The 12,480-nt window shown below is 37.1% G+C and overlaps 1 protein-coding gene across 1 annotated transcript in view; it reads left to right on the top strand.

Moving 5' to 3' along the window:
• Mospd2 (motile sperm domain containing 2) overlaps positions 1-10,907 on the top strand; it is a 45,852-nt gene extending 34,945 nt beyond the window's left edge. Inside the window, exons 10-15 of the mRNA XM_047536953.1 lie at positions 650-762; positions 2,864-2,960; positions 3,869-3,965; positions 4,387-4,516; positions 7,533-7,635; positions 8,303-10,907. Coding sequence (XP_047392909.1) covers positions 650-762; positions 2,864-2,960; positions 3,869-3,965; positions 4,387-4,516; positions 7,533-7,635; positions 8,303-8,440 — 678 coding nt within the window. The 3' untranslated portion in view covers positions 8,441-10,907. The remainder of the gene's footprint in view (positions 1-649; positions 763-2,863; positions 2,961-3,868; positions 3,966-4,386; positions 4,517-7,532; positions 7,636-8,302) is intronic.
• The last annotated feature ends 1,573 nt before the right edge of the window (positions 10,908-12,480 follow it).

Genomic DNA, 12,480 nt, shown 5'->3' on the forward strand with positions numbered 1-12,480 from the left:
TGTGGTTTAGTTCCAATTCTACCACAGGCTGGCAATGGGATTTTGAGTAATCCACTTAAACTTGTTGCCCTTCCCCATCATTGTGTATAAAAAGATAGAAGAAGGACAACATGAGCTGATTGGTAGCACCACTTTGTTGTGTGAAAGGCAAAGGCTGAGTCCATGCTTTGTACAAAAATTGTCAAAGTGCATCTGGAAGGATATGTTTTATCTAAATATTTTTTTATTTTTCTAAGATAAGTGATTGATTTAAAGCTTTACCTTGATCTACTTCCTCATCTTTCAAAGAGCACTTAGTTATTAGTCTTTCTACAAGTTTTTAGGGACTTGATAGAGAAATAAATATGTTATAATTTAGTACAAATTTAAGAACTCTTAAGGGAAGGGACCATGTTATATTTTCAACAGCAACATGTTTATAGTGGGCAATTAAATATATGTTCATGATCATGTTACTATTTGTTAAATATATCACTTAGGTATAATAAATGTATATTAAAGATTATAATTTAGGTTGAATTAAAATAATATTTATCCTTTGGCCTAGTGACCTGACCAACTACCAGTGTAAAACTAAAATGTCTTTATCTTTTCTCTTTCTTGGGATGTGTATGTGCTTGTGTATGTGTGTGTGTGTGTGTATCTTTAGATTAACCCAGCTGAATCTATTCCCAAAGCAGAAGAAAATGAAAAAGTTGATTCAAAGATGAAAACTTTCAAGAAACCATTGAGTGTGTTTAAAGGGCCCTTGTTACACATCAGGTAATCACTGAAGATTTTATTAGCTATACTATTATATCTTGAGGAGGCAGAAAAATTAAAATACAAAATTCAGGGTTATCTGAAGACTCACCTTAGTTTCCAGACATAGTATGTATTTATACCTACCTTATTATTTATTATATTGTGTGTATGTATATGGCCCTTATCATACATCAGATAATAAAAGTGAATATTCATATATTAATAAATCTGAATGACATGTATTTTTCTCATATTACCTATACTTATATAATTAGGGAGATGCCAGAAATGCCACCAAAAGAGGCATTTGTTGATTTGCCTTCTAAACCCAAAAAATAGATTTTTGACTAAAACCCAATTTCAGCACATCTCCATTTCTGTTGCTAGGTTATTTGATCAAAAAAAAATTAGTGTTGGGGCCTGGGGATAATAAGCTCAGTGTCCCTCATTCATGATAATTGAATATAGCATTTTCTGTCCCTCTACTTGAAACCTCCTTATGTAATTAGTTTTAGGTATATCTCAACCAGACTGAGAAATACTTTTAAAAAAATTGAATCTGAGACTCTGTAATTGACAAAATGGGTCTTTTAACACATATTTTGACAACTGTTGTAGTTGGATTAATTTCCACTGTCTGCGTATATGTGTGAGTGAGAAAGAAAGATACACATATACATTTTGTTTCCCAAGGACTTTCTTTGCCCTTCTCCCATTTTTGAGTTTGCTCTCTTTTGTCTTCATTTTTCCCTCTACTAATTTGTAAGTTATACATTCTGTGTTTTCACGAGGGACCTGTCAAAAGTGCAGATCCTAACCTGTGAGTGTCAAGGTTTGACAAGTAGAGCAGGCTAGGAAAAAAGCCAAGCTGGAACAGGACAGCTTCCAGGGCTGCACTTGGGCTCTGGCACCACTGCCTGTGCCCCCAGCAAAATCACAGATCACAAGGACCCAGACGATGTCCATCTCTCCAAAGCTGCTTATGGTTTTTGAGCTGGTTACTGAGAGTGACTCAGAGATGCATAACCTTGCTGCCCTTTATATAACTTAAGATTGATCCCTAAAAGGAACCCAGCAAGCATGCTGGGGTTTTTTGTTTTGTTTTGTTTTGTGGTGCTGGGGATTGAACCCAGGGCCTTGTACATGTGAGGCAAGCACTCTACCAACTGAGCTATATCCCCAAACCCCTATGCTGTTTTACTAACTTGTCCAAAAGTGGGGCAGAGCCCTTCTGGGTGAGCTTTTCCTTAATAATATATGTTCTCTAGACTACAGACTATTCCTCATGTGTAGACATTCCTTATGTAAAATGAATCTATTTGAAGATGTATCTCAAAATCAAAATATGTTTCCGAAGGCTCACCTTAGTTATTTAATTAAAATAAAAACACCATCCAGTATGTCCTTCCCATTGTTTTGAGGCACCTGATATAATTTGAATAATATCATTTAAGTGCACAAACTTTGCTTGAATCTTTTATGTTTTAGTAGGTCATAGGCATTACAATGACCACTAATAGTAAAATTTGAATTTTGAGGCTCACTGATTTTACTGTTTGATAAGTTTTTCCTTTAGTTCCCATTCAAATTTCTTTCTATGTTTATTTCTCTCCTCTGTTACCTAGAAAAACCATTGTACAGTAAGAAGTTATTCTTTTATTTAAATATATTCCTAATGATCCTCTTTAAGTTATGTTCTTGTCTGTTGGTATAAGACAAAATGCCCATGTCCTATATATCTGTAATGAGGGAAAGTTGAAACATCGATCCCTTCTTTCCTTTGATTATAATCCATAGCCTTTTAAAGAGTTTAAGTAAATGCACCTTAAGATTGTGTTAACTATAGAATTAATTCAGTCTTTCTTATTCTCTCGTTTCTTCTTTCTTATTTTGCTCTTGATCTTAGGGAAAACAATAGGGTTTCTTAAATAGCATGCGTTGGATCAGTAAAATTGAAATGTGAAATTGAATTAGGTGATTGTTTTATAGTCTTGTTTTCAGTGAAATCTCTTTATACAAATAAGCATAAAATATTAGCCAAATATATTTTTCAAGCTAATGATTATATTGTCATTTATTCTGAGTAATGCAAATGCCCTGTGTTTTTGTCACCACCTAGCCCAGCTGAAGAACTCTATTTTGGAAGTACAGAATCTGGAGAAAAGAAAACTTTAATAGTGTTGACAAATATAACTAAAAATATAGTGGCATTTAAGGTAAATAGCTTAAAGATATAATACATCATGTGTGAAAATGTGAATTGGAAAGTGATTTGAGACAATGCTAATTGAAAGATTAATCATTAAACAATGAATAATCTTGTGCAAAGACTAAAACAGTGTTTTTCTTGATGATACTTTTAGGATGTTATGTGACCTACTGGTTCTAACTAAGCAGTACAACTTCTGTGGGATCTGCATCTCAGTCTTTAATGCCCCTCATAGGCTAATGTCCAAATTATTCCCAGAGTTTAATGCCTATTGTAAATAAAAGCCCAAGGAAATCACACTTCATTATATGAATGATTTAATTCATAACAACAGTGAAAGGTGAAACTATAAAGTTGCAAGTGCACATTTCCCTCAAGTGCAGTATGTTCTACAGTATAGTTTATATTGGTTACCTACCTGATACTGAACATTAAGTGTAACAAGACTGAGTCCACAGCCACCCATATCATAGGTATTCCTTTCTTAATCTCCACTTGGACTAAGATATAACTGTTAAGATGTTGTGGATGTGCTTTGATTGTCAGCTGTGTTTGATTTCTAAGTGCCATCATACTGGGATGTACTATGCGTTCTGTTGCATGAATTTGCATTACTAAGTGTAGGTTATTTGCAGACAGGATACATATTTAATAAATGGGTTAAATTTTTTATTTAAGAGGAAGACTAAGTGACAGTTGAACTTAGAAATACCTTTTTAGATAGATCAAGATGCTTTTATCCTGTTAATGAGGAAAAATACAATCTATGCATAAGCACCAAGGTTGCTCTGTAGACTCTCAGTTCATTGATTATTAACTATTGATTATTTTAAAGTCATTTTTAAGCAATCCCCCCCAAAAGAATAAAGGTTGTTACCATATAGGTTGTTGTGTAATGCCTGTGTTTCCAAACAGGTGAGAACAACTGCTCCAGAAAAATACAGAGTCAAGCCAAGCAATAGCAGCTGTGATCCTGGTGCATCAGTGGATATAGTTGTTTCTCCCCATGGGGGTGAGTTCACTGTGGCCACAGCAGCTGTGGTGGGAGGCTGAGACATGGGGCTGTTCACTGAGTCTGCAGAGTTATAGGGCTGAATGTAGAAATTAGCAGAGTATCAGCAAGCCCCCTCGGCCTTACTCTAAGTATCTGTTTTTGTATGTGTGAAATGAGATGGTCAAAGGGTCTCCAAAGCCCTTTTCCAGCATTAAAATGTAATTGTCTTTTAATGAGTGAATTTTTTTAAACTGATACCAATTGAAATTGAATTTCAAAAACACATAATTCTTCATCTGGGGGACTTTTTACATGTTTAAGATAGTTCCCTTTTCTTCTTGTTCCTTAATGTAATATTCTAGAATAATGCAGTAAGCCACATATCCAGCCCCTTGTAAAGGTTCCTGTTCATATGCTAAATTACCCTTTTGGAATGCAGGTTTAACAGTCTCTGCCCAGGACCGGTTTCTGATAATGGCTGCAGAAATGGAGCAGTCATCTGGCACTGGGCCAGCAGAATTGACTCAGTTCTGGAAAGAAGTTCCCAGAAACAAAGTGATGGAGCATAGGTAAGATTTTTCTCATAGATGTGTGGAAGAATCAGAAAAAGAAATGTACCTCCATGGGGGAGGCACCATTCCTTCCTTCTTGACTCTGTGACTCTGGGAATAAGTGACCTGGAACTGCTCAAGAAGGTCCTGACAAGAGGAACTCTGTGGAGATTACACATGCATGTTTCTGACCCAGAAGCCCCCCAATTCAGGAATGCTCATCGTGACTCTGAGAATGTGTGTTGCAGCATTGGAAAGAATGAACTTAAATGGTCACCAGTAAAGCAATACTGAGATATATTTGTGTATAACCACACTAAAGAGTTCTCTGTACCATCCAAAGAAGCATAGCAAATCTGTTTGTTCTGACATGGAAAGATAGATGTGATATGTTATCAGAAAAGAAACTAATCACAGAAAAATATATATGACATTATCCTATATAAAAGGGGCTAGTATAGGTAGAGTGTGTAGATATATATGTGTGTGTGAGTATGTAGGGTTGTAACAAAAGTCTTGAAATGATATATAGAAAAAAAGAAGGCCATGTTGTAGTTTAGTTTTGCTTTGTTTCCTTTTTAATTGGAATTCTGATTTATTAGAGTGTTCCCAGTTTTGTCCCCCAGAGAACATTTGTCAATGTCTAGAGACATTTTTAGTTGTCACATCTGAGAGATGGGTTACAATGGGCATGTAGTAGGGAAAGCTAGGGACACCACCTAACCTCCTGCAGTATGCAGGACAACCTCAACCCCTTTAAATCAAGTGGAACCAAATGTCAGGAGTGCTGAGGTGAGAAACCCTCACAACATTTAGAGTAGTACCTGAAGGAAATTAGAGTGAGCTACATTGGAAACTGGACAAAGAGCTTTGTAGGCTGAGAAAGAGCTTTGTAGGCTGAGAAAGAGCTTTGTAGGCTGAGGGAATAGCAAATAAAAAAGAATTGTGCTTGGCCCATGTTTGTGAGGAACAGCAAGGAGGACAGTGCCACATGACTCCAGTGTGGGGTGGGCATCCAGGATATGGGGAGCAACGAGATAGTAGGACACCAGATCACTGCTGGTAGTGACTTCTGAGTTTGAGAGAAAGACTTACTTGGTACTGAGCAGAGCCATGAGGAAATCTGGCTCCTTTTGTTCAAGGATCCTTCTGGGACTGTGTAGGAAATAGTGGGTAGATGCAGTGGCAGCTGTGCTGCAGGGGTCACACTGGAGTAGTGCTTGCCGTGGGACAGCACAGTTCTAGGTGCTTTACTTTCATTTATTCAAGGAGTTGTGAAGACCACCCTAGTAGGGTGGGAAGGATTTTTCCCACTTTCAAGATGAGGAACTGATAAACCTATTGGTCACATCTGAGTAAATTTTTCACAGAAGGGGTTGAAAGAATTCAAGAGTGGCTGGAACAGAGAGTGAAAGCAAGTGGTAAGAAAGAAACTGAGAGAAGCAAGAAGGGGCCAGAGAAGGAGCTCAGTCACCTACCACAGAAACAGTGGTAGAGTCCAACCTAGACTGATCTGCCTTTGACAAGATCATGCTGTTGGTGGTAGAGTTAATAGAGTGGAAGAGAATGAGAGTGCACCTGGGGAGACAGGTGTTATTTTAGTTGGCCCAGAAAGAGAGGGGAAAAGTGAAGCCTATCCTAAAGGAGTGTTTTGTGGTCAAATGGAGGCCAACAATCAACAAAGAGAAGGAAAATCAAGTAAGCTCTGCCAAATCATCAAAGCCCAGTGAAGAGAATGTGTCATCAAGTAGGAAATGACCAGTAATATCAAGTGGTGCCTTGTGAGTCAAGAAGGATGAGGTACAGAACAGCCAGTGCCAGCTGGTGATGATGTTACAGAGGTTACTGATGACCTTACCCAGAACAATTTCTGTTGGCAGGAGCCACATAGATCAGAGGAAGTGAAGAAATGGAAGCTGCTGTAAAATCTCACTGGAGGTGTGGTTGGTTAGGAAAAGAGTGCAGTGGCACTTGGAAAGAGGACTGTGTCCTTGATGGTGCTCCTTTTTAATAAAAGAGATTTGAGCATTGTTTAAAAACCAGGTTCTGAGACCATTAGAGGAGAAGCCAGATGTACAAGATGTGTCATTAGCAATGCAGTTCCTGAGAATGCTAAAAGGAGCAGGAGTAGAGGGATGATGAGCCTCAGTCCCAGGGAGAGGGGGAGAAAGGAATGCAGATGGAGACCCAGCTTCCAGTTGTTCCAGTTGTTTTTGCATGGACTAATTACATATTTAAATTTTCAGATTATATTTCAGGAAGACCTACTTTTTGTTGTATCAAGAGTTTTTCGGGGGTTGGTTTTGGTTTCGGTTTGGGTCAAAGGTGTGGATGTGGAAAAAAATTTGAAAGGTTGAGAAACACTGGTATAAAAGGTATTAAAGATTACTTTGAAGTTTTATGAAACAGCCTCTCAAAATAAGGGGGTGGTTTTGGCTTTGTTTTATATAAGTTACTTTATTTTCTTTGCTTTTGTTTTTTCCTATTCCTTAAGGCTTGATTTCCTGTAACTGTCAAGAGGAGAACACTGTTTTCTCCCAGGAAGTGGGTGGGATGTTTGGTGTTTTGGTACTGAGGACCCAAGTAAAGCAGTATCTCCTATCTAGAAAGGGTGACTGCCTTCAAAAATAGTAAGATATTTGGATGAATTCTACTGAATACCATAAAAAGTTATTTTAAAAAACTTTCCATTGAATCTCATGGGTATTGAACAGTATTCACAATCTCTTGTGTTCTTTCTACATGCATTAAGATGCTAGAAGAGGACTAGGGATATAGCTCAGAGGTAAAGCACTTGCCCAGCCTGTGCCAGGCTGTAGGTTTGATCCCTAGTACCAAGAAAAAATTAGAGAAACTTGAGGATAAATAGATAAATACACACTGAGCCACTACCTTAAGTGGCCCTGGGGAAGGGAATGAGGCCTTTCACCTCTGTTACATAGACTCTTGTGTTTAACTTTTTCATTTTATATTTTAATTTGATGAGAAAATGTACTAAAGCGTTTAAGAAGTTGTTTCCTTTGCATTTTCTTAGGTTAAGATGCCATACTGTTGAGAGCAATAAACCAAACACCCTTACATTAAAAGACAGTGCTCTTAACATGTCAGATAAAACCAGTGAAGATATATATCTACAAGTAAGTATACTTTCTTCCTAACTAAAATAAGTTGTTAATGCTAATCAGCATTAGAAATCCACTTTTTACCACTAACAGAAGGGAAAATCTTTGGCATAGACACGACAAAAGTGCTCTCTTCTTTGTGAAGAGAAGCCAAATTAGAAATGGTAAGAGGTGAGTTACTTTCAGAAATTGAACCTTTGAAGAGCTCTGGCCATTTTAATTTGGAATAGGGACCTTGTGCTTTGCTGAGTATCAAAGAATTCCATCTTGCAGAAAGGGGTACCAAGTAGCACTTATAAATTTGAAAGAGACAGAAAGGTACTGGGGGTGTTACTCAGTGGTAGAGCACTTGCCTATCACCAGATTTGAACCAGCACTGCAAACAAGAGACAGACAGACAGACAGAAGGGCTCTCCTTCTGAGTAGCTCAAAGGTTTCCTGTGCCTCCAGGAAGTGATTGCTTTGCTCCTGTCTCAACTAGAAAATTGTACCTTTCAAAATAAGAGTAATCAAACACACATCTGTCCACCAAAGAAGTTGAATACCTCCTTTCATTTCTAGCCCCCTGCCTGTCTGAATAGATGGGCCCCATCCCATTCAACATTTGAATTTCTAATACCCCTATTTGTCATTCCTATGATTAATGATTGTTTTTATTAATACGAATCTTTTTCCTCTTCAGCTCAATCGTGTACTAGAAAGCAATAGGAAGCTTGAAGACCAAGTTCAACGCTGTATCTGGTTCCAACAGCTGTTACTTGCCTTAACAATGCTCTTGCTTGCCCTTGTTGTCTCTTTCTTTTATTCACTGTACAGTTAAAGTGGTGGTGCCTGGTCAAAACCATGGCTTTTTCATCTGTTATTTGGGAAAAGCAACAGACCCCAAACTACTACACCAAGCTACTAAAAGTATTGCACATCTGTGCTTCCTAAAAGGAAATATGCAGCACTTAAAGGGGTACAGTACTTACCTGTCTTGAAAATAAATTGTTCGAATAAAGAAATTCTGGAGAAATTATTAGTGAGTATAGTTAGTTAAGAAAGTAAGTAAAGGTATATGCATTGTGTAAATGAATAGCGTAAATGTAATTTATTTTTTCCTTTTGATTCAAATACTTTTAAAGCTTAGGTTTTATCATGTAAATACATTAGCTGAACTGAAAAGTATACGTAACATGCTTTGTTGCAGCCAAAAAATGTAATCTGCTTTTTTATGACAAAATTATTATAGCTGAGCCAACTTGCTAGCTTTTCTATACTCTGTATATAAAAGAACATGTATATTGAAAAAGAAAACATACTTAACAAAGTAATTTATGTAATCATGACTTTGTAATTTTGAGAAGCACTTCCAGATGATAGTCAATATTCTTTTGGAATGTAAATCTATTCAATGCCAAACCACCTTCGCCTTTGTTTCTCAATGTTCCTTAACAGTCTGCCTTTTATTAATCCTGGGCTTTTTAATTAACAATCTCATTTCGGTAGAATTTCGAAAACTAAATGTGGTTGGCTCTTTGAATTCTGATAGTAATGCCCAGAAGGAAAGTCTCTCCAAGCAGACCTCCTTTCCAGTCATCTCTGTGCAGCTTCATGTTGTTCACTGTGGCTGGACAGTAAGCCTTTCACCTAATTTATTATGAAAGCCCAATCCTCCATTCTTCCATCTTCACCCTCATTCCAGAGCAAAGGAATCTCTCTATGGACCACAAATTGCACTGTCTTCACCCTCATTTCTAAATGAAAGGCATTAGATAACACTTTTTGAAAAGTTAGTTCTTCAAGATGCTAAGCATTATGATGAATTTGTAGTTCAAAATGTCCCTTGTTAAAATCAGCCAGTAGAGAAGAACTTACAAAAGACTGGAGTATCTATAAGGGTGAAAAGAAAAAAATGTAGAAGCCTAAATATCAGCTCTCTGTTAGAGAATGAAAAATATAACTCATGATGGGCTGTAAAACCTTCAGACCAGGACTAATTGACTGACTTGTTATTCTGCCATGGGTACGGAAATACCCACCCAATATGGTTCCTAAATTCCTGAAGAGATACCCCTTGCAGAAGCAGAAGCTAATGAAATTAGTTTTCTTTCTCATTAATATGACCAGTTGTTAGTCCCTTTTGGTTCACATGTGTATCTACTTTATATGAAAGAAAAAATAGCCTGCTTGTAAAATAAATTTGCATTTCAAATGAGCCATATTTGGAGATTTATTATTATTATGAAGTGAGTGTTGTTGGCTTTCATCTTGAAGAAGTTGATTCCAAAACTGAGTTATGGAGAACGATATAATAGATTTCCTTCAAAATTGGCATAGAAAATAAAACCTTAAAAGGACACTGGTGTGATACTTTGTCTTAATTTGGGCTTTTCTGTTTCAGTTTGCTACCTCCAGATGTGCAAGGGACTGCAGTCCACCCTAAGTACTGTGCACAATATCTACCTGTGTGTGTGCACAGTGAATCCCCCTTACATGGTAGATTTTTGGCCTTCATATGATTTCCCAAATTATTTGTGTATGCTTTTCTGTTTCTTGGCAGATAAATGAAAGAATTAGCCAAGATTGGAAATGTATTGTCCTAACGGTGTCCCTTTAATGTTTCATATGAAAATTATGTTGACTCACTAAAATATCCTTGCTTAATGTTTAGTCAGTGGAAATTAATATATCTTGTTAATGTTTGTGTGTCTTTTAAATGTGACTGAGCAGAATTACTGAAAATTCACTATAAAATCAAAGAATCTAAACTTTTGTACTTGTCTTGATTAATCATATATATTTACATTTTTTTGTCTTCATTTGGATTTAATCACAGTCACATGATTATTTTTGGTACTCTAATCAATAATTTTGTTTTTAATCATGTTATTACATGTTCATGACCAAATTACCAAGGACTTTCATTTAGATTTAGAGTTTTGTCACTTGAGAATGGAAATTAATAGATTTTCCATGAAAACATTAATGAGATACCATTAGCTTGATCTGCAGATAGCCTAAAAATGCAATTGCTGATAATCCTATCCTCAAATTGAATAATACCATAACTGTTTTTATATCTTGCCACTAATTTTGACTGGATTTAATAGCACTTTGTTGTATAATTACAAAAAAAAATATATTCCTAGAATTTGTTGCCAGTGTAATTTCTCTAATGTTCAGGTGCTTTTCATATATTTTCAGTATTTTTATTACTATATTGGTATTTTCTTTGTATAAATTGATCAAAAGAACATGTTTTCTATTTTAATATGTTTTAGAAAAATAATTACATTTATGAAATAAATATCATCAGGAAAAAAAAAACCTCTGGTCTCTAATTGATAAAGCATCTTAAAGAAAATCAATGTTCAAATTCATACTGACCTTTTAAAGATGATAGGAGTTTCTTTTGGATCTGCTTTGCATCTTTATAAGGACAACATTTCAGGCTTCCAAAGATACAGTCCTGGGTTAGGTGAGCCTGTCCTTTAATGTGTCCCTTTTCTCCTCATCCCTGTGTCGAGTCTGCCTGCTCTTCAGAGCAGTTCTTAGCAATGGACCCACTGTCGTGGCTTGGTTCTCATTATTGAACTCATCTGGGGCTGCAGTGAGTTGAAATTGCCCCAGTTCTAGTATTCACACACCTTCCCACCTGATGGGAGTAAGCGGGAAGCAAGCTAAGGAGGCATCCTGCTGTCTGCCGAGCACTGGGATGTTGGGCAATGTGGCATTGATGACTTCTAAAATCAGGATTGTTGGGGAGGGGCACAGGGCAACCCAAACTGTTGATAAAAGTGTTGGTGATGTTGGTCCCTAGCCACTAGGGGACACAACCGTCCAAATGGGAGGTACCTCGCCATAAAAATAGAATGCACAGAACTGGTAGCTCTTCTGAAAGAGGTGGAGATTTTTTTAAAGCGGGTAGAAAGTTCATTCCATCTTATAAAATAAACTGCAAAGAACATTAACCTACCAAGAAATACCATACCAACCTGAGACCGTGAAGAAAATCTTTGTAAAGGACAATTTTCTAGGAAACAACTCCTCTGGTGAAAGAATGAAGTGCAGGAATCTTCAACTCTCTCCCCTACATTTTCACTACCAACTCAAGGTTTCCTGATCTCAGAACACCATGGAGTCTCAGAAGCATAGGACTCTCACGTGTGCACATGCTTCTCTCTCTCTCTCTCTCTCTCTCTCTCTCTCTCTCTCTCTCTATATATATATATATATATATATATATATATATATATATATCCCTCCCTGGCCCCAAAGAGACAGACTGGAAATGTTCCATTTGTCCTGAGTCTGGCAATTAGGAGTGAGAGCACTGAGGTAGACTGCCCAAGTTCAAGTTCCCTCTCTGCTACCTCCTCCCTGAGTGTCTTGGGAAAGTCAGCCTGCTTCAGCCTATTTCTTCTCCCTACCCAATGCAATAATCATAGGACTAATTGACAGGATGGTTGTGAGAATGAGGAAATAATGTAAAGCATCCACTGAGACTGGCCATGCTTGGCTGGTGTATTGCCTCCTCCACTTCATATTCCAGCTTCCTATAACTTTTCACACTTGATCTTGAATGTCCCACCTCATTCACATCCAATCTTTCCTGCTTTGTATTCCTATCCTTGCCTTCTTGGCACCTCAATGAAATCATCACATCAGATCCTTCATGTCTACATCTTAATTTTGTCCTGTTGAATAAATGTCCAATCTCATATCTTTTCTACCACACTCATGTCCCCTGCTATGAGAAGTAAAACTAATCTTGTGCACATGTTAAAATAGTTGAAGACAATTGGTTTAATTGGCAAGAATATAGGGGGATATCTCCCTGACCCTCAGGACAAGACATATGCTCATCTGATTGATTTG

This window comes from Sciurus carolinensis, chromosome X (genome assembly GCF_902686445.1).
Source record: "Sciurus carolinensis chromosome X, mSciCar1.2, whole genome shotgun sequence".
Lineage (NCBI taxonomy): Eukaryota > Metazoa > Chordata > Mammalia > Rodentia > Sciuridae > Sciurus > Sciurus carolinensis.